This window comes from Aplidium turbinatum, chromosome 2, assembly GCF_918807975.1.
Source record: "Aplidium turbinatum chromosome 2, kaAplTurb1.1, whole genome shotgun sequence".
NCBI classification, from domain to species: domain Eukaryota; kingdom Metazoa; phylum Chordata; class Ascidiacea; order Aplousobranchia; family Polyclinidae; genus Aplidium; species Aplidium turbinatum.
The window spans coordinates 40,619,220-40,644,942 of NC_137473.1; the positions used below are offsets into that span (position 1 = coordinate 40,619,220).

The 25,723-nt window shown below is 38.4% G+C and overlaps 2 protein-coding genes across 2 annotated transcripts; one reads left to right on the plus strand and one right to left on the minus strand.

Annotated features, from left to right (window-relative positions):
• The first annotated feature begins 7,007 nt into the window (after positions 1 to 7,007).
• LOC145764676 (mediator of RNA polymerase II transcription subunit 20-like) lies at positions 7,008 to 17,804 on the plus strand. The gene is made up of 4 exons (XM_082576325.1): positions 7,008 to 7,077; positions 15,977 to 16,122; positions 16,409 to 16,662; positions 16,920 to 17,804. Exons 1-4 carry the CDS (start codon positions 7,064 to 7,066, stop codon positions 17,118 to 17,120), a joined length of 615 nt encoding a protein of 204 aa, XP_082432451.1. The 5' UTR covers positions 7,008 to 7,063; the 3' UTR covers positions 17,121 to 17,804.
• Positions 17,805 to 22,990: 5,186 nt separating this feature from the next.
• Positions 22,991 to 24,873, minus strand: LOC145764675 (peroxisomal trans-2-enoyl-CoA reductase-like). The gene is made up of 2 exons (XM_082576323.1): positions 24,084 to 24,873; positions 22,991 to 23,231 (listed from the first exon to the last, which is right to left on the minus strand). The coding sequence occupies exons 1-2, from the start codon at positions 24,823 to 24,825 to the stop codon at positions 23,131 to 23,133; spliced, it is 843 nt and encodes a 280-aa protein (XP_082432449.1). The 5' UTR covers positions 24,826 to 24,873; the 3' UTR covers positions 22,991 to 23,130.
• Positions 24,874 to 25,723: the final 850 nt, after the last annotated feature.

The window sequence follows — 25,723 nt, forward strand, 5'->3', positions numbered from 1 at the left end:
ACTTGAGTCTGGCAATGTCGAGACAATGTAAGAATAGTTAATTTTACTTTTACATAATTAAAAATGAAATGTACCACAATTCTGGTTCAACACACAAATGATCGTGGAGTTATGAAAAATTCAGTTTACAAGCATTTAGAGAAACACAATGCTCGCTGTTCTGTTGTGAGTAGTCAGGTAGTGCTTACGCCGGGAAGATCGCTCCTTCTCAACTGTAGCCTACATGTCATGAATGGCATGACATACATAGTTTCAATATGTGCTTTGTGCAAAAAGGCATATTGCATTTGGAGCGACGATCAGAAACTTTGCCGAGATTATTTCTTTTTTTGGAATAACCCGTTCCTCTGATGTCGTCTACACATAATGGTACAACGCTTTGTGGATAACTGTGGTTGATGATTCGGTTGTGATTAGCCCTGTTTTTCTTTTCAGAAGTAGCAAAGTGTAAATACTAAACTAAAGTAACGGATTATTCCTAGTAGCCAAAGTTTGCTTTTCATGTTTTGAACACGTCGAATCTTCGTAAAAACTGGTCAACTTCACTTGCCGAGATTGTGCAATGACGCAACAAAAACTGCCTGGGATTTAGATAAAACGATAAATTACACTATGGGTTCCATTGCGTTTAGTTCTAAGTTTAAATGTGTGATTGATGACTTGACTCGCGGTTGACTGCGGCCACTGTGTACACTATAGCAGAAGCGATGAGTCATTTCGAGGCCGATTGCCAAAATATAGGAATTTAGACAAATTTTCTGAACAACCTGTGACAAAATGCTTATTGTGAACCACATAATGTTCCAAAAATAACCAAATTAGGTTTAAACGATGCTCAAATGATAAAAAGTAAAAGTCAAGAAATATCAGCGCTTTAGGAGAATTCCTTCTATATAAAATTTCAAAACTAGTGAAGGGCGGGACCATCAGGTCCCGGCTGATAACAGGTCGAGTTAAGTTAATACGCAAATACAAAAGGCATGCAAAGAATGAACAGCAATACGAATAATACACGACGATACATGAAATTGGTACCATAGGTACACGCTAAAATGACGCTATGTACAATGGTTGCGATAATAACCGACTGTTCTGGTCTCAGACAAGTGTCGGCCACCGCAGACAAAACCAGGCTCAAACCCTAACACTTAGGTGTTCTTTACGGTGGCGAAGCACGAAATATCTCTCAACACGTAGTCTACTTTCACTTTCCCTGTACTCTCATCATAGTTGCAGACGGCAACTTTGGCTCTACGAACCACAGGCTTCCCTTTCCTAATTTGTGGAACTACCTCATGCACCCTCCCAAGTTGATACTTCCCACGTTTACCAATGTCTTGGAGAGAACCCACCACTACAAGTTGACCAGGCTCCAAATTCTCGGCCATTTTTAACCATTTTTTCCGGCCCTGAAGACCTGGCAAGTAAAAATCGATCCATTTACTCCAAAACTGCTGAGAAAGTGACAAATTGAACCGATAATCCCTTCTTAATTGGTCACGATCATGTGGTTTCCCAACAGCACAGTATGGGTCTAAGTATGGGGTCAAAAGTGAGGCAGGGGTGATGACAGTAAAATCCCTAGGGTTGTCACTCAAAGGTACCAAAGGGCGTTCGTTCACGATCCGAACGGCACTGCCTGTGTACGTAAGCAGTTCAATGAAATTGGGCTTACGTATTGAAGAGTCCAAAATGTGAAAAAATGCAATTTTAAATTGTTTTACCATTGCCTCCCAGGCGCCACCTTGCGGCGGAGCATACGGAGGTATAAATTCCCAGTTTATCTCTCTCTGTCTCAGGGCGTTGTGAAATTCAGCTGATTCTATCAACTCGGGTAACTTCTTAGATGCTGCCTGAAAGGTACTTCCATTATCGGAATAGATAGCATTAACCTGCCCACGTAAATCTGTAAACCTCGTAAAGGCAAGTAAAAAATCCCTCAGCGACAATGACGTAACCAGCTCAACATGAATAGCGCGAGATGCCATACATGTGAACAAGAGTCCCCAAGCTTTTTTGTGACTTCTACCTTCAACAAAGGTTAAAGGTCCAAGATAGTCTAAGCGCAATCAAAAAAGGGTTTCCTATGGGCAGTTGTGCGAGACAATTCACAGGTTTCATTTTGCAACGTCAAATCCTGAATGACTTTATTCAGGTCTGCTATTTCCATATTACGAGACTCAATTTTACGCTGAAAGCCAGAGATGACATCCGACTCTGAAGACGTCTGCACTCTGCACACATTAGCAACGCTTTCATCTAAGGGTGACTTACCACCACAAGCCAACCAACCGAGAGGAGTGAGCAAAGCATGCGGTTCACTACGATTTTCACCAACACGCTCTTCTTTGGCCCACATCAAATAAGCGTTGTCGTTGCCAATCAGTACATCTACAGTACTACAATCATTCAAATGAAACATATTCACGTCATGAAAATGACGGAAACCACTTAAATCTTGTTTATGCGGTAAAGTTTTAACATCGTCAGCCCAAGCTGGGTTTACCACCGAGGTTATATCACAAAACAGTTCATCCGTCTCTAACGACTGGATGTTGAGTTTAACAAGGTTAGCACAAGTAGGTTTCTGACCAGCCAAAGTGTCCATTTTAAACGACGCTTTATCATACGGTTTAACGCCAAGTTCGCACACCAAATCACTCGAAACAAACGTCAACTGCGAACCAGGATCATGCTGACAATACACCAACTTCGATTTACCAGTCATTGGATTCAAAACACAAGCAGCAGTAATGCGGTTACAAGCTGCTTTAACATTTCCAATCTTAACATTACGCACAGGAACTCTGGCACCAGCATCATCTTTGCCGATCGAATCCAGAGAATCACGTGGCGTCACATAAAAATCATGCAGAAGAAAATAGTGTTTCCTATCGTTGTTAGGCCCACACTTACGACAGTTGTTTGCATGAACGCAATCCCTAACCATATGCTGGCGCAAACAATTCAAGAATTTGCCAGCTTTCACAATAACATCTCTCCGATCTTTAGGTGTCAAGCGCAAAAATTCTTTCCAGTTAGACAAAAAATGATATTCAACTTGACCATGTGACGAATAACAAATGCATGCCGGTAGGTTTTTACGTCTGGCTTCACCACCACGCGGTGCGCCAACAGCAGTCGAGTACTGCGAACTCCCTGACATCACATCATCATGGGGTTTTACCGACGTCTGCCTAACCGGACATGAAGGCAATTTTCCTTTGCCAAACTTTTTAAAATGCTGCGACTCACCAGAATCGCCCATTAGCATAATGCTAAAATCAGTCGACTTACGCGTTTCCTCCCGAACTACAAATTCAAACAAACTCTGAAAAGTAGGCTCATCAGTGCCACCATACTGATCACCTAAAAAGTCAAGATAACGCTGCTTAGCGTCAAACGGGAGTCGCTTAGCCAAATCCAAAACAAAACGTCCTTCTAATTTATCACGCTGACCATAAGCTTGCGCGTAAAGCAAACACTGCGACAATTCATCTTTAAACTCTTTCAAATCACTGGAAGAGATTGAATTCAATTTGCTACCATAGCGATACTTTCTAATTTCCGGTTCGGCGAAAAGACCTCCACGAACTCCAAAACGTTGGGACAAGCGAGCTAACGACATTTCTATCCTGTCTTCCTCTGACAAGCCAGGAGTGTCGGAAACCAAATTAGCAATCGTTTGCGCAGCTGTTCTAACACAGGCTGCTTGTAACAATGTCAAACGAGTTCCCTTTAAAGGGCGAAGCTGCCATCAAGGCCGTAATACAATTTTTAAAGAAGATAAATGGCATATTATTACCATCGTAACCAATCAAGGCCGCCTTATCGAAAAACGTCCTACTATTTTGGTATTCAAAAAAGCTATCCTGTTGTTGAGAACTCGATTTAGCGGGAGAAGACAAGCTATATCCCTTCAGGGGCTGAGTGGGCTCAGTCACATGCACAGCCCGATCACGATCCTCACAAACGTTAAAATCAGGAGACGCGATACGCCTCTCACAACCACCCAAATTACGTGTAGCTGGGCGATCAAAAACTAGCGGCGCAGAAAACTGTGAAGGGGGCAAAGCATTACTGCTATCAGCGGCCTCGTGACCTGTACGCTCTGGGGGAAGAGTTCGGCTAAAATTCGCAGGCTTTGGCTTTAGATCCTTCGGAAGATCCTTCGCTGCGGCCCCGAGACCTCCTGAAACAGTTTGAAAACATGTGGATTGTACTGGTCCACTTACAGATTGAACAGGCGTCTGGAAAAGGTTATGTAAATTTAACCGAGATTGATGTTCACTTCTGGAATGCCTAGAAGATCCCTTTTTAGAGCTACGCCGGGAGCCCGCCTCTGATCGATATTCAGCTAAAGCTACCTCCTTACGTTGTTCAGCCCTCAACTGAGCGTCTTTGAGTGCGAACTCAGCAGCTCTCGCTTCGGCTTTCGCGGCGGACTCAGCAGCTCTCGCGGCAGCCTCAACTCGTATGGCCTCAGCTCTCGCGGCGGCCTCAGCAGCTCTCGCTTCGGCCTCGGCTTGCATCTGGAGCTCTTCTCTTCTGAGCTGTAGGTTAATTTGTGCAACTATCCGTGACGAGCTCTCAGACATCCTAGTGCTTACATTTGAAGCGCTATCCTCAGGATGTATGTCAGCGTCCAACATATCTGAGAACTCTCTTACTTTTTCTTCGAAGTTATTTTTTAACGAGTTCAATTCGGGATCTACCCTATCACGAAGTTCTGCCAAGATTGCAGAGTTAAAAATTTTAGTCAAAAGAGCATGGAAATGCCGTAAATCCTCTTCCAAAGTAGAGAACTTAGATCTAAAAATTAACAGTTCCTGCTTATCACTCAAAAAACCTAGGGCTACAGAAAGTTTCCCAATTTGAGTCAAAATATCCTTTCTAAGATACTGGGCCTCTCGAACTGACTTAGCCTCATCGTTACTGGGTCCCTCCCCAGAATGGCCTGCCCGACTGCAAAGAACATCATCAGACTTAAACTCAGTCGAGTCGACGGCGGTCGAGTCCTTGTCGCCACCGAGGGTAGACATATTAAATGTTGGGGCTAAATTTAACAATTAAAAAAATTAAGTTACACAAACACACAAAATTATTACAGTAGTTATAAAAAACTTAACTGCAATGACCGTAAAAAATACAAAAAGAATATAAATGCACAATACCGTAGTTGTTGGGGTATGTAAATGAAGTCTTAAAGTTCCACAAAACTTGCTTGGATTCGTCAACTTGAATCTTCAAGCACAGATCGATTGTCTTTAATCTTCTTTCTTGCCAATGAATGTCAATGTAGTTTTTTCTTCAGAACCAACAAAGAAACGCCTTTAATTTTTAGCTTGAAGTTCTTCAGTACCAACTGAAAAGAAATGTCTTTAATTTTCTTTTGCTTCTGTAGACTACCAACCAACAAGATCTTCTTTTATTACTTATGTGCTTCTAAGTTCCAACTGACAACAACGTCTTTATTATTTTGCTTCAGTACCAAACACTAGACAGAGTACCGTCTTTTATTTTTTATGGTCACAGCGGTAAACCATAATCTCTTCGTGGGAAAATTGTAACATAAGATTCCCAGATCCGTTCGTCTGTATGTAATGACCGAAAAGAAACACTCTTCAGGAAACGTCTATTCGAGAATTGTATGGGACGCAACACGGTACGCCACTAAAAACTTGTCACTACAGAACAGATTACTTGGATAAAAGACGGAAATTTTCGTCCAGCTGACAAGCACTAAGCAAAACAGTTAAACATGCGACCAACCTCTTCAAGCAACAATTTTAAAATGACTAGAATAATTTGCGATATCTCAAACTCACGTAAACAGTAACTGTGACGCAATAATGAAAGACATTGTCACGCAATTCTAACAGGTGTTCAAAGGTGGTGATCCAATGTTTCATGTTTAAACAGGTTTGACACAAGTCTTACGAACGATGGTGCAATTTTGGCTCATTTTTAGGAAAAATTCCATGACGTAATACGCTAAGATTCAGTAGACCTGAACGCTTTTATATGACGTTTGATTAGGTGAACAATTGTCTGGAACAGCTATCAACCTCAACTTTTGCTTGTAAATAGACAGAGATATGCTCTTTAGATTAGCGTTGAATAAATGCTGGTATCTTTAAAAATATTTGTGGGATAAATGGTTAAACTCGGTCAAGTTCAACTCTTTACCTAAGAAATATTTTTAACTTTTAGAGTCTGGCTTACCTTCATTTGGATAAACGATAGCTTCTGTTTTCCAGCAATGGTTCAATTGTTAAAATCGAAGCAGAAACAAGCAACTTACAACTAATTTAATAAAGACATATAATGATCGCAGACCGGGGGAGAATTGTATACTCGCTTCGATTCGGAAATGCAACGAGTCATCGGGCGCTATTTGCTTGTGTTTGAAGCCCGGTTGCTCGCTTTGTGAAAAAGCTATCAACCTCAACTTTTGCTTGTAAATAGACAGAGATATGCTCTTTAAATTAGCGTTTAATAAATGCTGGTATCTTTGAAGGTATTTTTCGTATAAATGGTTAAACTCGGTCAAGTTTAACTCTTTACCTAGATAATATTTTTAACTTCTAGGATCTGGCTTAGCTTTATTTGGGTAGACGATAGCTTGTGCTTTCCAGCAATGATTCAATTGAAAAAATCGAAGCAGAAACGACAGAGATATGTTCTTGATTAAATGCTGGTATCTTTAGAAGTATTCTTCGGATAAATAGTTAAACTTGGTCAAGTTTAACTCTTTTCTAAGGAGATATGTGGTGTTTTTCAGGCCTGTGTTACATTGCTTTGCATAGGTGAGATCTTCTGCTTTGCAGGGCTGGTTCAATTGTATAAATTGAAGCAAAAACAAGCAAATCACAACTAATTTACTAAAGGCGGACACTTGCATGCTTTTTATCGTCATGGTTGACTAATTTCACCCCACTTTTCTACTATTTTTTTGGTGAATACCTCCTCCGTGACGTCATCGCCTTTTTAACTAAAGGGGGAGCTTGTAAACCAGCTCCGGTCGTTCTTATCAGTTTGAATTGAATAGCTTTACATCAACATGGGAGTTACGTAGTAAGTAAAAATGTGATTTTGTGAAACAGCAATAGTTTTTGGACATTGTTAAAGAGTTAGATGAATAGATTGCAATTTGGTATTGCAGCTAATTTTGTTTGTAGGTACCGGTACCAACCCTTAAAATAGCTAATCTGAGATTTATACATATTATAATTGTGTTGTTATGTTGTGTGCTTGTGAGGTGTAAACATTTTTTTGAATAAACATCTATAAAGTATTGAAGTTTTACATTTCCACACATTTTAAATTCATAATTTTCAACCTTTTTTGCTGACAAAGTTGTCAACTTTTGCTGACGTTCTGACAAAATCAGTTATATATGACTTTCCTGCTCATAAATACAGAATGTTTCATTTTTTTCTTAATGAGAGCATGTGACCAAACTGCTGCCACTTAAATCAATCATAATACTCGCCTTAAAATATAATTTTAATATTTCTTACATAGAAATAACAATAACTCCGGGTAAAAAATACTTTAGTACGGTACATGGGAGCTCAGGCATGGGGTATTGGGGTAAGGTTCCTTCAGAAATTAAATGTTTGTCTCCTATTAGATTCAAAAAGCAATATCAAACATATCTGATTGTTTGTCACTTAGATTGCTAATGCAACTGTGTTGTGTAGCTTTCGGTGGAGTTGACCTTGCAGTGTGGTAGGGCTTTGAGAGCTGATTTGTGTGTTGTTTGATTTTTGTATGTTACGTTTTTGTTATGTCTGTTACGATATGTTCATATACAATTTTCTAATGGCTGGCTTGTATGTACTAACCATCATCATACTGCGAGTGTAACCTTATTCAACGTTTCTTCATTTTCTCTTGTGTTTTTCAGTATAATATACGGTAATTTTCATTGTTACCGTAACGTTTTTGTAAAATACTGACAGAGTGGAAGCTGACTCAAGTGGTGACCTTGTAAGGTCTTTCGCTTCCTTCCTCCCTCATTTCATTATGAAATGTACGAATGTATTGTTGTGATATCTTGAGAAAAAATACATATATAACCAGTTTGTCCTTAAAAAATTGCTTAGCCTACACTTTAAAACATATGTGGCAGTAGGGTGGTCCAAAAAAAACTTTTTTTGTAAATGTTAATGTCTCACCCTAAAATATTGTTACCATTGATGAGAAAATGATATATGTGAATTTTCATAAAGATTGGTTGATATTTAGGGGTTGCTACCGGGGTTCAAAGTTTTGTCGTTTGCCCCCATTTTAACGTTTCGAGAGGATATGATATGATACGGTACAGTAAAAAATACGGTACAGTGCCATTGTATATTGCAATAAAAATACAGTTTAATAATTACTCTATGGTCTGTTTATAAACTCATGTGTCTGTATTACGAATTATACTAACTGGTGTACATGTACGAAATGTGCGACTTTGTATAAGGTAAAGGTGAGTCCCATACTTGAATACAAGCATCGAGGGATGAGGTTCTCATTATACTAAGCCTTCGGCACTAACGAGAGTAGGGTGGCCAGTTCCTTTCTCTCGGCCGCCTTTACTTCAGCAACTACGCCCACCCAATATATTATACCCTGGGTAGAGGTGGGCGTGGGCGGTGTTTGTCAACAACCAGTATAAGCCGGGAGTCAAACCAGGATTGCATAATTGGAAAGCGAGCGCGTCACCGCTGCGACTTTGTATACTTGTGTTTAAAATTCAGAGACTAAATTGGACATTCATTAACAGCTTTAGAATACAACAAATAAACTACATACAGGAATTATTGCGCGAGGGTCTTTCTACTGCAGTCTGGATATCGCTGACGGTGATCGGCGACGACACGCAAAAGATACTGTTTTTGTTCTTCGTCACATGTGTGTAATGTGTTGTATTCCGTGATCAACGCCACTCCACGCTCGGCAATGTCCCAACCGGGGTGCCAATTGCAATGCTCAAGGGTGCCGCGAGATATTTTAACTTTAACCCGTTAAGTGTGGAATTTATTTATTTATTTTAACTCTAATCCACAATAAGCCTTTGTTTTCTCGCCCAGAAATAACAGCGTGAAAGAGATTTTGAATCGTTGCTGTTTTTTCCATAAAAACGTTTGAAACGCATCATTATTGCCAGGTTTCATGATTTTATTTTGCGTTTCACGGCGCACAAAGTCAAATTGCAGTGATGGATTATCGGATTGTGTGACCCAGCACGATTATAAAATTGCACGATTGTTTGCGAACCACTATAAAATAGAAACTTTTGCATGGGGGATACCATACCTGCGCATACAAACACGATAGCCTACATAGCTAATCGAGAAAAGGCTAAGTTATAATTGATTTATTCTTTATACCAGTGCTCCGCAACCTTTATTTACTCACGGCACACTTAAAAACTCTTTAAAATTTTGCGGCACAATTCGGCCGACACATTTTCAAAATGTAAAAAATAACTATCATCTTTTTAATGAGATATTTGCGCTTGTTTCTTGCTTTAATAAAGTTAACAATTTGGATACAGTCATTCATTGTTTCTGTCAGCTCCCTTGTAAAATGTTTGATCATCAAGGCTTCCCTGTGTAAGCAGCAATACATAAGTTGAATGGCTGGATTTTGACGTTTTACCCATGCAGCTAAACTTCTTCCTTCGCCCACCATTGCTGAAGCACCATCTGTGCAAACGTTGATGCAGTTATTCCAATGGATACCATAGGTTATGAAAAACTCGTTGGTCACTCTAAAAATTTCCTGGCCAGTCGTTCGTTCCTGGCTGGAAGTTCTTTGCAAAATAATTAGGCTACTCGTTTGTTATGGACTCGCCATTGACAAAACGTTGGCTACTACACTTAATAGCTGTGCTTTCAATATTACGAAATTTTTCATTAAACACTGCTAACTGACAATTCAAAATGACCTAGCCTGACTTCTAAAAACGCACTACCACGTTAACCAGCCTTTTTTAAAACTAGGGCAGCCTTCCCATTGCGAAAACTTCAATGTGAGGCAAAAAAATCATAAATGCACTGTGGGAAGTCTAGCTAGAGTTTGAGTTGTCTTGCAGTGGTAAAGCGAGAATTTTTAAAACATAAAAACTCCTTTCTTTTCAAAAAGTATGTTCTGATGATAGTTATCCCGCGGCACACCGGTTGCGGAGCACTGCTTTATACTTATATGAATATATTTTGTGAATTGCTTTGCGATTACAATTGGGTCTCCAAATTAGTGGATTTTCCGTACAAACGAACATTAAAACTAAAAAAACGAGAACGACTGCTTATAGTCGAGGAAGAAATGTGGGTGGCTTTGTCGAATGTGCCTCGAGATATTAAGGGACTTGTGCAAGAAGTCAAGCCCAAATTTCACACTAAATTTTGAATAAATACATTTATTTATGCGCGCTATACTGTACAACTCATTCTGTGCTATTTCATACAGTTACTTGAAATACAGAAATCTCATAAAATTGACCCAGTTTTGCCAGGATGCCGCAAACTATTTATCTCTTCGATAGGGTGCCGCAAGGTCAAAAAGGTTGGGAACCACTGCTCTAAACCCTTGACAGCCTGTTTTAACCTAAAAGGAGGACTTTCTGATGATTACCCTTTTAGGGTGAAACAGGCTGTCAAGGGTTTAGACAGTGGTTCTCAACCATTTCTGAGTCATGGCCCCCCAGACTGTGGCTCTAAAAGACCATGGCCCCCTTGAGCAAAATAAAAATGTATTTGTTTAAAGAACAATGAAACGAAATCAATAAAAACAGTTAACGAATGATTAAATGATTTAATGCTTTCTTTTTCGTAATAGACTACGCTAGGGTCATTCCATGTCAAGTGATCCAGAAAAATGGGATTTTGTAACCCACCCTCTCAGATTTTAATGAAAATTCACACACTGATAAAACTTTTCTTACTGATTTCAAAAAACTAATTTTTTTTTAAATCGGTCAACTAAAACAAAAGTTACGGCCACTTAAAGTTGACTGCTTTTTGTGATCGCTGAAGCGTAAAATCCATTTCGGTTTCACAAGTTTAACTGAAGGAAGATATTTCTCAGCTCGTAAGAAATTGTACGGATTGATATTTTCAGGTATTGTAGAACATATACTTCTTAAGCCATATCACTCAAAACTAAAGCTCTTGACCATCACCTTTGACCTTTAACCTCATGTTTATTCGTAGCCCCAATTGTGCTCAATCATGCGGAACATAATTTTTGATCATAAATAACTCATGGTGCTCACTAGTTACAATCACATGCAATGCATCATTTTAAATGTATTTCCAAGGAGAATTGATATCAGAAATAAAATTAATGGCTTATTGAGTATTTCACCTCACAAAATGAAAACCTACGGTAAGCTTGTGTCTGAAAATCAGTACTATTTTTAATTGCAAGTGTGCCATGCCAAGTTCCGCTAATGGTGTTTTGTATATTTATAAGTTAAAATAGGCTCATTAAATATTTAATTGAAGAAGATTGTACCAAACAATGCAAAACCACCCTCCACACCTCCAAGACACCCATTTGAATGCTCCAAGCTCCCAACTTCCCTGGACACAACCACCTTATAGACAAATCCCACAAAAGCGACCAAGCTTGTGGCTGTGTGGGAGAGGCCATGGCTTGACCACTAAACAACTTGGAATAGCTCCTCCTCAATGACTTTGAGGGAGAGGAGCCAACAACAAGATTGTGCCAAAAATTTATGTTTTTAAACTAATATGGGTCCTGCTACTTAAACATTTTAAGCTATAGATCTGAGCAATAATGATAAATTCTAAATTCCAGAACAACATTTTGTCACTTCGGGTACATACTCTTTCTTGACCTATTTTTCCACAACAAAACTAACACATCAAAAATACCATACAACAATACACTGAATCATAACATAAGAGTTCACAAATGGCTATCTAAGGGTTGGAATCGGGTAATTGGACATCGAAATAACAATTAAATATAATACAGATTAAGAAATATGGAAAGAGACTCAGTCAGAACATCTAGCAATAGTGCAGGCATTATATATGAAGACACATACTGCACATATGCATATAAGTTGCATGTGTGCATACTGCATACATACACTACCTGCCATTGATGGTCCGCTATATACATACATATGATGTAACTGACTTGTTTGCTGAACTATACAGTATTTCACTCTGATTATATCATTGAGCACTCTGAATCTACCGTATTGGCAATCATACCAGATATATATTATATAATATATACATCACAAAGTGAAACAGATCACATTTTTAGATTCATATTTTATTAAGTTCTTTACTGTTGGTTTCGCCCTTAGGGGCTCATCAGAAGAAATGCTAAAAGAAAGAGAACTTAATTATATAAATATGAATCTATAATGTGATCGAATCCACTTTGTGATATTATGCTCTGACTCTGGTCATCGAGCACTCTCATATTTGTTGAAGCAAGATTCACCATGGTATATATAATTATATATGTACAGCGGTGAATCTTGCTTATGCACATATATACTGACATACCACAAAATACCAAAGTACATATACCATAGTCTTATTGTCTACCCCACACATATAAATCAAACAATGAAAATTAATAGATTATTCAGGCCTTGAAATATCCGGCGGTCATGGCGGACATGACCTTCGGAATGACCTCGAATGTCTGCCGAAGCCGACTGATTGGTCGGTCACAAATGACCGCTGCAAAATTCTTGACAAAAATAGAGCTAATGCAGCAAAAATATACTTTAAATTTGAATTGTTACAATTGTTTGTTTTACGCGAACAAATACGGAGCTGAAACAATAATAGTACAGGCAATTGCTTTAAAGATCACATTAGAGTGGTGTGGTTAACGAGCTGATGGCAAAAGTATCCATTTTTGCATCATTTCAATGCCTTGCAAATTGCAATGTTGCCTTGAAATAAAATTGTCTGAACTTTTCGGCAGGATATGTATTCTAATTTTAACAATGAGGATTATTGCGTTACATTGATCGTTTGTTAAAAAGAAACGTCACAGAGAAGCAAATCTCAGCTGGGTTCCGTACGTGCTTAGGCGAATGTGGCGACCTCATTCACGCTTAACCTGCTCCAGTATACTTCAGGGTCGGTTAATTAAGCCATCAACCATTGCAGAGCTATTCTGTTGTAAAAATTCTTCTTCTACAAACACGACCACACAATACTGTAGTACGATTTTGTGCAAAATGTACATGCAAAAAATATGTCCGGTTGAGATATTAAATGTCCGCTGAAAGGGCCAGTCCGGTAGGACATGCTTGACCGCCGGAAAAAAGTACAAACTTCGAGGCCTGCACACTGTACAATGTACAACCGTTCCTCAAGGCACGCACATTGGTTTTTATCAAACAACACATCTTGCCTCAACAAATATATGACAGTGCTCGATGACCAGAGTCAGAGCATAATATCACAAAGTGGATTCGATCACATTATAGATTCATATTTATATAATTAAGTTCTCTTTCTTTTAGCATTTCTTCTGATGAGCCCCTAAGGGCGAAACCAACTGTAGAGAACTTAATAAAATATGAATCTATAATGTGATCTGTTTCACTTTGTGATGTATATATTATATAATATATATCTGGTATGATTGCCAATACGGTAGATTCAGAGTGCTCAATGATATAATCAAAGCAAAATACTGTATAGTTCAGCAAACAAGTCAGTTACATCATATGTTTGTACATAGCGGACTATCAATGGCAGGTAGTGTATGTATGCAGTATGCACACATGCAACTTATATGCATATGTGCAGTATGTGTCTTCATATACAGTATAATGCCTGCATTATTGCTAGATGTTCTGACTGAGTCTCTTTCCATATTTCTTAATCTGTATTATATTTAATTGTTATTTCGATGTCCAATTACCCGATTCCAACCCTTAGATAGCCATTTGTGAACTCTTATGTTATGATTCAGTGTATTGTTGTATGGTATTTTTGATGTGTTAGTTTTGTTGTGGAAAAATAGGTCAAGAAAGAGTATGTACCCGAAGTGACAAAATGTTGTTCTGGAATTTAGAATTTATCATTATTGCTCAGATCTATAGCTTAAAATGTTTAAGTAGCAGGACCCATATTAGTTTAAAAACATAAGTTTTTGGCACAATCTTGTTGTTGGCTCCTCTCCCTCAAAGTCATTGAGGAGGAGCTATTCCAAGTTGTTTAGTGGTCAAGCCATGGCCTCCCCCACACAGCCACAAGCTTGGTCGCTTTTGTGGGATTTGTCTATAAGGTGGTTGTGTCCAGGGAAGTTGGGAGCTTGGAGCATTCAAATGGGTGTCTTGGAGGTGTGGAGGGTGGTTTTGCATTGTTTGGTACAATCTTCTTCAATTAAATATTTAATGAGCCTATTTCAAATTATAAATATACAAAACATCATCAGGGGAACTTGGCATAGCACACTTGCAATTAAAAATAGTACTGATTTTCAGACACAAGCTTTTGTTTTCACTTTGTAAGGTGAAATACTCAATAAGCCATTAATTTTATTTTTGATATCAATTCTCCTTGAAAATACCTTTAAAATGATGCATTGCATGTGATTGTAACTAGTGAGCACCATGAGTTATTTATGATCAAAAATTATGTTCCGCATGATTAAGCACAATTGGGGCTACGAATAAACATGAGGTTAAAGGTCAAAGGTGATGGTCAAGAGCTTTAGTTTTGAGTGATATGGATAAGAAGTATATGTCCTACAATACCTGAAAATATCAATCCGTACAATTTCTTACGAGCTGAGAAATATCTTCCAATAGTTAAACTTGTGAAAGCGAAATGGATTTTACGCTTCAGCGATCACAAAAAGCAGTCAACTTTAAGTGGCCGTAACTTTTGTTTTAGTTGACCGATTTAAAAAAAATTAGTTTTTTGAAATCAGGAAGAAAAGTTTTATCAGTGTGTGAATTTTCATTAAAATCTGAGAGGGTGGGTTACATGGTCTGGATCACTTGACATGGAATGACCCGCTAGTAAATCAAGCGTATCCTTAATTGTTACGTTACAATCACAAAAGATGATGCAACATGCAGTGAGATAGAACATATGATGAAAAAACATGCTTTTGGCTAGCTTTACGATACTAACACCTACATGAGTGTTTTTTGTGTCACAATTCTGTTATAATTCATCAATACATGTTATAATTTATTAATGAAGCTTTTTATCGTGGCTCCCCTGAGAACGCTCTGTGGTCCCCTTGGGGGGCCGAAGGCCACGGTTGAGAACCCCTGGTTTAGAGGGTAATAACTATGTATGTACTATGTATATTAGTTTACATCATGTACATTTGTACATGTAGTTTATTTACTGTCTTCTAAAGCTGTTATTGATTGTCAAATTTAGTCTCTGAACTTTAAACACAAGTATACAAAGTCGCACATTTTGTATATATATGTAGACCAGTTAGTATAATTCGTAATACAGACGTACATGAGTTTATAAACAGACTATATAGAGTAATTATTAAACTGTATTTTTCTTGCAATATGCCATGGCACTGTACCATATTTTTTACTGTACCGTATCATATCATATCTGTATCACATCCTCTTAAAACGTTAAAATGGGGGCAAACGACAAAACTTTGAACCCCGGTAGCAACCCCTAAATATCAACCAATCTTTATGAAAATTCACATATATCATTTTCTCATCAATGGTAACAATATTTTAGGGTGAGACATTAACATTTACAAAAAAAGTTTTTTTTGGACCACCCTAATGTGGCAGCTAGGTTAACATTATGTGATTGACAAAGAAAGTTTTGCCAAAACAAAGGAAATTGCATTTTTGTTTTCATTTTTTTGTGAGGGCACCAAGTTCCCCCTTGGTTTGGATACCAATAGAAACTATATCATACATTGTGGAGTTCAAAATTGCTTAAATTGTACTTTTCTTATTGAATTTATGTAGTGTTACTCAATGGGATGTTCCTGCTGGAAAAAATTTCCAACAAAGTGTGGAAGACCTTCAAGCACTTGTTGAGAAATTAGGAGGGAAGAAAACAGGACTATTTTCAGTTGAGTGTGAATCTTTTCAAAGCTCAGCAGCAACAAATCGTGAGTTTGATGTTCAACACTTTTTGAAACAGTAATTTTACAAAAGTTTAGGGAATATTTGTAATTTGTTGTATATTTTAGTAGGTTGCTGCCAGTAAATCACTGCAAGGCATCAAGAAACAGTCATTGCGCAAGAAAAAGGCAGTGACCTCATTAAATCAGGGAAATTGTATGCAAAACTCAATATTTTACACTTATTTAAAAGGATGTGTTAATTACTCTTCATTTAAAGTTTTAAATGGTCAACGTCTACAAAACTCTTACAGCATCTGTTTATAAATTCCAGCTCATTTCAATAAAACGCTGCATACTATGAACAGCACAGAATACCCAGCTTCCAGATTTGCCTTTTTTGAAGATGGTGCTTTTTTGGTGACCGATGTCATGCTTGGGTCTTTTCTATCTAAACTTCGAGTTCATTGGCAGCAAAAGAAAGGTGGAAAAATTGAAAGCAAAGGAAATCGGTACTTGCTTGGGGACTTTGTAATAAAAATAGGAGTTGTGACTGTTGGGCCGAGCACTAAAGGCGTTGCTCTGGAGGTAAATTATACTTTCATGTTGTAGTAATTTAGTGTTCGTAAGGTAGAATTATTCTGCTAAAACTCTATTCTGCTCCTAATCCTTCTTGTTTAAAGTGAAAATGATTAGTAAAATTGAGGTATCATGGAAACATTGTATTTGTACATTGTCTTATACTGTAATTATTGCACGGTTCAAGATCATTCAGATGTCATTACTTTTTTCATATCATATTTAGAAAACATCATATTATGAATTTAAATTCATTATTTTCACAGGTAGAATACATGCCCTGCCTTTATCCACAAGAGTGCTGGGGGTTGATGACGGAGATGTTGCAAGACATCATTGAAGATCAAGCTCCAACCAGCCTTCCACAAATTATTGTGCAAAAGCCAGATGCAGGACTTCCCTATTACATGGTTCATCAATACATAGAAGTGTTCAACAATATGCGAAAATCGAATACTGCCCGGTGATAGCTACTTTCTTTGCAGCATATTGTGTATTTTGAGATTCATCTTTTTCTGCTTGCTTTTTTTTACCAATGCTCCAGATTTTTCAAAATACCAATTATGCCACAGGCTCGAGTTAGGTTGTCCATGGTCCTTTGATGGGTTGTTTAAAGCAGTGATTCCAGTTTACATGAACTCATGCTCAAAATGATGTAGCCTACTTTAAAGATTAGTCGCGTGCTTAAATGTGATGGATCTGCTTGCTTGTTACGCCATGGCTAATTGAGAGAGAGGTATGGCCCTGCACAACAATCCAATGAGCTTGAAACCATTTCCTAAGTACGCAACATTTGAGTTTTTCAAAACCCTTGGTCGCAATAGATTCTTATGACGATCTTGCAAGTTTCAAACGTTGTTTGGAAACCGCTTGTCTAGCGGATTAATCTATCTCACATCACCTAGTTTCCAAATTGTAATGAATACTGTCAACATGTTTTCTAATAGACGTTTGTAAATCCATTTCGGGCCCCGTAGATATAAAATGTCAACAGTATTGATACACGTTTGGAATGTTGGAACACATGACTGACACTTTACAACTATCAGCAGGCTGCTTCATGATGATTGTTAGGTTACACTGCCAATTTTATTTTTTTTTGATCGCTTTTGTGTTCGTATAATACTTTTTGTCTGTAATAAACTGTGAAATAATAATGGGCTCAGTGTGGCAAGAAGCAGGTAAATCCGCTTTCGGAATCTTGCTCGAATTCCGTACCCAGGGGTCCCACTCAAGATTTTTCTATTTTTTATGATTGTATGCCAAAAATGTCAACATTTTTATGTTTGTTTTGGCTATTTCATATATTTTTGTGATTTTTCATCAAAATTTAATGCTTTTTTTATAATTTTACTTCAAAGCTCGATGTTTTGTTAGCCTATATTTAATTTTTTTAAGTTTTTCTTTTTACATTTTAGGCATAAGAAGCGATTACAAAAAATAGTCAATGCAAGTCATCACGTCAAAGCAAATATAGGCTACCGGTACTGTAGGCAAAGCTTTGTTATACTTTACATTATTTCAATATGGTCAAATTGTTTAGTTCTCTAGGCTACAAAATTTTTGATTTTTACATCATTTTTTCCAAATCAAACAATTTTGTGCCGAGTGGGAGTGCTGGGTACTACGAGCTTAAGTTATTTCTAACAGACCACAAGGGTCGACTTGCCTTCGTTGAGCAATCCAGCATCGGAAGCTCCCACCTCGACCTATTGCGCGAAAAAGAAAAAAAAAAACGACCTATGGGTGTGAGGACTAGTCACCCGCATCAGCATAATGTGGCTGCTGGATACCCCATAGGCTGTTTGTTAGTTCCTCAAATATGCGAGATCTCAAAGCATGGATCACGAAATTATATTCAGTGGTCCATGTCTCAAAGGTGCCGCTGGATATTCGCAAAACCCGAAAACTGTATAAAAAATGCAAGTAGGGGAAAGTGGTGATTGGTTGGTTTATTTTGTTGTGCAATATCAGGCTATAACGGCAAAATCATTAAATGATGCAGCACGCTTAACGAACACAATTGAAACAAAAGAAAAATAACAAATGTACACTGCATCTTTGAAGTAAGTAAATCACAACGGGAAGCTGCGAAGTGACCATGACGGTCTTCGAGTCAAGCAGCCACACTCAGCCAAGTCGATGATAAACATTGCACTAAAATATCTACACTTACAACAAAGAGTCAAGACAGAAACAAACTTGCATCCATGATATGTCAAAATTTACGACCATTAGCACTCTTGATAACGCACCATGGCCGATCTTCATAGCAACTGTCCATACAAATCTTAAATATATCAGCTAAAGCTATGTGGGCTAATAAAGCTATAGCCTAAATATATGTTGTTTAATTGTTTTTTGTTTTTTTGTAACATTTTCTGTTTTTATTTTCCCTTTATATTTTAAATTTTTCTGAAGGTGTTGCGACCGTGCCAAATTTCTTTCAAATCAATAACTTACTTCGGTCTCAAGCACGTTTTAACGTTCGCGTTTTGTCGCTTCTACCCTTTTCTCGACCTTTGCTATGTTGACGTGTATTGTTTTGATATGATGGTCAGAAATAAAAACAACTGAACTGAACTTCAAGTTCCAATATTAGGTGTTGATAGTCAACGATTAAAATCTTAAAGAGTATCGGTCCACATTAGTAAATTACACTGCATTAACTTTAATATTCTGCTATTAGATAGTTTTTGTAAAGTTTTTTAAATGAGTCAAAAGATTTTTTTTTAATGTCTAGTGGGATTGAGTTCCATATTTTTACTCCACTATACTTGATGCTTCGTTGAAGTCTTGTAGTAGCATACAGAGGAACAAAGTAATTATAATTTTTGATTGAACATCTATTTGAGCGATTATGAACGTTTGATGTTTTTTTGAAGTAATTCGAAAAAGAATTATGGTTATATTTAAACATTAATTTAGCAATCTCTAGTTTGTAAATGTCTTTTATTTTTAGAACTTTTACCTGCTTGAAGTATGGCGTAACGTGTTCTAATTTGGACCAGTCCCCTAATAAGGGAGCGTTCAAATATTACATAACGCTGTTTTTCCGAATTTTTGACCCCCCTCCCCCATGTGACGCCAACGTAACGTTTTGTCAACCCCCCCTCTCCCACGTGACGCTTTTCTATTACAAAGCCCGTTTTAGCCAGTTTATATCAAAATTATGACGTGGAAACACGTGCTGATAAAATATCTTGGTTTGTATGCACCAAAAGCTTACGTTTGAGACATGAAATTTTAGCTATATTCTTTTTTTGGAATTAAAACGTTATGTAGGCCTACCTACTAAAAACGTTTAGATCTATTTTTCCGGCTTGAGACTGAAGGAGATTCTTACAAGACACAAAGAAAAAGGATGGAAGGCCCGGTTATGACAGAACATAACATGTTTGTCCCGGGACTGTTTGTCACTTGACTAAAAACCGAAAACAAATAATCAAAGAACTAAAAAATAACCAACAGTCACTATTATTTGACGTAGTAAGCAAGTATAGTGGTGGATTGCGGAAGAGTGTGGCCGCGGGCCACATTTATGTAAAGACCGGAAACTGTCTGCGGGCCGCTCAAAATCCCGTCGCGGGCCGGATCCGGCCAGCGGGCCGTATGTTGCCCGTCCCTGACTTAGAACCTGTATGGAATTACGGGAATTACAGAATCGTAGTTGATACTTCAGTTGTTTTTATTTCTGACCATCATATCAAAACAATACACGTCAACATAGATAGAGATTTTGTTGGTGCTGTTGGATATGATTTCAGCTTAATTTAGTCTCCAAACGACGATACCAGCCAGCACAAATAAACTACCGTAGCCTACTCGTAAGCGTCACGTAACGTTTTGCTTGAACCCCCTCCCACCCGATGTGACGCTAACGTAACGCTTTTCATAAACCCCCCCCCTCCCTCTCGATAGCGTTACGTAATATTTGAACGGTCCCTAGACACTTTAAAACAGGACAATTTTCTCTATGAACCAGCTTACTGCAGCATTGTGAGAAAAGTTGCCATACCGTCCTTATTTCTAAGATTTGTCCTTATTTTGAAGGGCCAGGTCTTAGAAAACTTAAATGTCCTTATTTCTAAGAAATGCCCTTATTTTCGACCTGCGTCCTTATTTTGTCTTATTTTCAACAATTACAGAACTTCGATCGTTTTCCTCTGGTATCCGGTGTTGCATAATATTCTAAAATTAGTCTAATTAGTTTCCTCTAGTCATCAGATTCTTCAACGCCAAAGTTGGAGTGCGAGTGCGTCTTCTTGACCTGTGATTGATGCCAGGCGAGACCTCGGCACAGATCACGAACTTTATTCTCTCCTCTATTCAAGAGAATGGCCTAGACATAAAACAGCTGTCATCCTTTTGTGCCGATAATGCACCAGTGAATTTTGGAGGATCACAGCGTAGTGGAAAAAACAACGGTTTCTCTCGTCTCAAAGAGCAAACATTGCATATTGTCCTAGTCGGCTGCCCTGCTCATATTTTGCATAATGCAGCCGAGAAGGAATCAGAGCACCTCACACTTGACACAGAAACAATCGTACTGAAGATTGGTAGCCACTTTAAAAGTTAAACTGATAGAACGATGAGGCTCAAGCATTTCTGCGAGGAGCTTGATAGCAACTACTCGACTCTGCCAACTCACACGCCGACTCGATGGACCACACTTGATGCTGTACTGGAGCGAACGATCGATCTCTGGGAACCACTCAAAGCGCATTTTCTTTCGCTAAAACATCCACCAAGAATATTGGAGGATTTCTTTAAATCAGAAGAGGCACTGATCATCGTATCATTCCTCCACAGCGCTCTCTTGCTCTTCAATAAACCACTGTTATTCCTGCAAAAGTCAACTGTGTTGTTTCCAGAAGTGGCAGAGATAATTGAATCTTTCATGATCAAAATATTGCAACGCCAGTGTTCAGGGTTTTTCGGAGCAACAACAGACGAACTACTAAGAACAGTCGATGAAGAGCATGCTAAGGTTCTTAAAGCGAGCTTCCAGGAGTTCAACACAATTACTTTGAAATATATCAACAAGTGGTATCGATTTGAGAAGCATCCAACGCACATCAACTGGACCCTGCTGAAAGATCAAGCAATCGAGTACGAGGAAGTCAAGGGGTTGGCGAAGCAAGTTGATCCACTAATGGCAATGAAAGATGAGCTGTTTGATGATGACTGTTAACGCTCTGCTCAAGAAGATTCCAGATGATGTGTTCAGCAAGGATGTCCTGCCAAGTGGATGAAGATCTTTACCGGAAACAATTCTTTTCCGCTGCTCTACATGCTGGTTAGCATCATTTTCTCCTTACCGGTCAGCAATGCGTTTGTGGAAAGAGTGTTCTCTCTTGTTTCGGCGCTGTGGACCAAGGAAAGGAACAGACTTAGTGAAATGACAGTCAAATCTCAGCTACAAGTAAAGATAAACCTATATCTGAGCTGCCGTGATATCCATGAAGCAATTTCTAATAACAAGGAGTTGCTGGAGCAGATTGTTTCTGGCAAAAAGTATGGAATGTGATATGACACGGCTCGTATAAATACAAAGTATGTCCAAAAACGTTTTTTAAATGCTAATCTAATTTTTCGGTTGTCCTTATTTTTGGGTCCATGTCGATGGCAACCCTGATTGTGAGCCTTCTAGCAGAGAGTTGATTGAAAAAGGGTAAGGGGCTGTCCACAAAAGATGTTCTCATAAAAAATGACTCTCCTCCCCCAATGTCCGCAATTTGCAAAGTCTTTTATGGACAGCCCCCTAAGGGTAGGAGTAGGAATTGAAATGACTACTCTTGTTGTTGTTGTTTTATTATCTTTATCCTGCATTGCGGGAAAGCGGACTTGAGCGCTATGCATCGGTGTACGCCTTCCGACGTACACCTGATCCACGCTGCAGCCGACTGCAATGTCTGTTTCCGGTTGTCTCCTCTACTTATGACTTAAATTCGGTACTACCCATTACTCGAAATCGATCACTGGGTAGAGGCAATTATCGTAAAGTTTCTTGCCCAGAGAAACTCTCTAACTATCTGGGCCACTGTATATATACCACACATTATTAGACTAAATATATAAGTGATGTAAAAACTGCACCAATCACAAAAGAGAGGGTGGGCTATTGAATCATGATGTCAATAAAAATTGATAGGTTTGAAATGAGCATCAAATCATTCCAATTCAGTCAACACCATCGCGTCGTATTTGGAAACTTCTGTTGTACACTATCACTGGAGCATTTGTCAATACAACTTTGTAAGATGGAAACCGCACTTTCTGAAAACCCGAAGATTCTAAACTGTATCAAATCTGAATGGATAAAAAAACAGGGTCAACTGACTTGCGAGTAAATTGTCTCAAATGTATTAATACTAAAAATTAACTGAGACTGCATAACAATGTAATAAGAATGTGGATAAAAACAGTGATTGCAATTATAAGAATGCGATAATCTTTGTAACACTTCGATTCTTGCTATAACTTTGTCCATTTCCAAGCAGGCATATTGTTGTGTGGAGGTACTTTCAACATTTGATCGTAAAGACTTTGACCTCCATCAATTTTTACCGTTTCCCCTGCATAAAAATAGATGTGCAGTAAGTATAGCTAACGGTACTAGGAAGGAATGCAAGCTACAGTACCAATCGCACAAGACGCACATTCACATCAGTATTATAAATGACAAAAATCAGTTTTGACATACACCTTACAACACATTACACCATACACCTTAACACCTTACATTAGTATATTTTTTGATTTTGTGACCTTGGTGGCTACAGGCAATTAGTAGCCTACACGGATGAACAGAAAACGTGCCATTGCCAAGACTTCAAAGGGTTAAAAAATGCTTATGAATAATTGTTAGCATAGTAGGCCTTAGCCCTTAGTACATGCCTGTAGCCACCAAGGTCACAAAATCAAAAACAAACAAAACAGCACTGATGAAGCAAAAAATATTTAAATAATAAAAACTTGAACATGAACACTGTGAACACTTTAATGTATTATATATGTTAAATGACGTGTGGTTGCTTGGTTTTATCTGTGTATGGTTGAAGAAAGTCACCTCTTTACCAAAATTGCAAAATAAGTAAATCAAACTGAGTACAGTAAATAGAATTAGTATTATTTAAGTGAACCTTTACAAAAAAAAGCTAAGAGTACTGAACTGAGGTCTGGCAAAGCTTCACACAGAATCTATAGCATGACATTCCACAAGCAAACATGCAAGTTCTCAATCCTACTTTTGTTATTGACAAGCAGACAGCTTAAAATGCAGCTAAAGGGCAATTTTACAAGCGTCATATTAGAATGACAAGGGGACCACAGCTTTAAAAGTCGCAGAGGCTATGGTTCACTTTTATGGTATCTACCAGTGCAATGAAAATATGTTGATTAGCCTACAAATAGAATGACCAATTTACCTGTTATATATGCAGCTGCAGGGGAAAGAAGAAATGATACCACACCGGAAACCTCTTCTGGGTGGCCAAGTCTACCAGAAGGTTGCATTTTCTCAGCTCTTTCAAATGTACCTTCAGGATAGTTGGCTTTTGCAGTTTCAGAAAAAATAGTTCCTGGTGCAACCGAATTGATTCTGGTTCCACTGGCAGCCCACTCAATAGCTAAAGTTTTCGTTAAGTTTACAACTGCTGCTCGAGCAGCACCTGTATGGGCACAGCCTGGAAAGCCTCGCCACATATCTGCTACCATGTTTATAATAACACCACCATTAATTTTCATCCATTCATTGTATACAGTTTTACAACACATAAATGTTCCTGTAAGATTGGTTTCTATCACAGCATGCCATCCTTTTGAAGTAATGTTTTCAGCAGGTGAGATAAACTGTCCACCTCCATTGTTTACAAGGTAATCAATTTTTCCATACTTTTCCAGTGTGAGTTTTACAAGATTTCTCACTTGTTCTTCCTTCCTGATGTTGCATTGAATTGCACAAACTTGACCTGAGAGAGAAGTGTTTTTGTTCATTTCAGTAGCCGCTTTATTTAGTCTGGTTTCATTACGAGAGGCAATTATTACATTGCACCCCAAATGGGCAAGCTCTTGAGTGATTGCTTGACCTAGACCTGTTGCACCTCCAGTAACTATGGCAACTTGGCCACCAAACAAATTTGGTCTGAGAACACTGCACACGTTCATCATTGTTATACATATATATAAAATATAGAAAAATATAGCTGACCTGCAATGCATCAAACTACACTGGCGAATTGCAATCAAAGTTTCATAGGTTATAAAGCCACAACACTATTTTACAGGACCTTCTATAGGCCCATCTATGGTACTAGTGTTGCCAGATAAAGAATTCTTCTTCCATTTAGGTGTGTGGTACAAGTAGCACCTTTGAACCCTGGGCAGTCGCCATGGATTGTTACACCATGGGTCTCTGGGAACACTGGTCTTGATCACACACCAAACTAACAAGTGGGTCCACGTCCCACCTCATGGGCAACAACCTCGACTGGTTGGCTAAAACTTGTTAGAAATCCTGCTGCCTTGCAGGAAATACTTTTTTAAGTAAAGGCTAGGCCCACCGCCAATAACTGTGGTTAGCGTCAGGAAGGGCATCCGGCTGGAAAATCTATGCTCCAAAATATTATTTAAATGCAGCAAAAGCTAAAAATGGCCCCTAGTCCCCAGCAGTCCTTAGATGGGCAAGGGGTGCGAAGAATCTCTGGGTTCCGAGAAAACAAAAAAACATTGAAAAAAGATTATGGTGTTAGAATCGGATGCTGGAATGTGGGAAGTTTGTGTGGTAAAGGAACTGAAATATGTGAAGAACTAAGAAAAAGAAGGGTGGATATATGTGGCCTAGAGGAAGTAAGATGGAGGGGACAGTCAGCGCGGTTTTTAGGTGCCAATGGGAGGAGATATAAGTTATGGTGGTCAGGAAATAACACAGGAATCGGTGGTGTTGGTTTCTTGGTAAAAGAGGAATTATGTGAGAAAGTAATAGAAGTTAGAAGAAGGAGTGACAGAGTAATGACAATGGTACTTGCTTTTGAAGAGGAGGTAGTGAGGCTAATCTGTGCATATGCAC

What these genes read in the sequence shown, in the direction of transcription:
- LOC145764675 (XM_082576323.1), bottom strand. Translation starts at nt 24,825, where the DNA reads ATGATGAACGTGTGCAGTGTTCTCAGACCAAATTTGTTTGGTGGCCAA. An exon ending in TGCAGCTGCATATATAACAG is followed by an intron (nt 23,232 to 24,083) that starts GTAAATTGGTCA and finishes ATTTTTATGCAG; the next exon opens with GGGAAACGGTAAAAATTGAT.
- LOC145764676 (XM_082576325.1), top strand. An exon ending in AAGCTCAGCAGCAACAAATC is followed by an intron (nt 16,123 to 16,408) that starts GTGAGTTTGATG and finishes TATAAATTCCAG; the next exon opens with CTCATTTCAATAAAACGCTG. An exon ending in CTAAAGGCGTTGCTCTGGAG is followed by an intron (nt 16,663 to 16,919) that starts GTAAATTATACT and finishes TTATTTTCACAG; the next exon opens with GTAGAATACATGCCCTGCCT.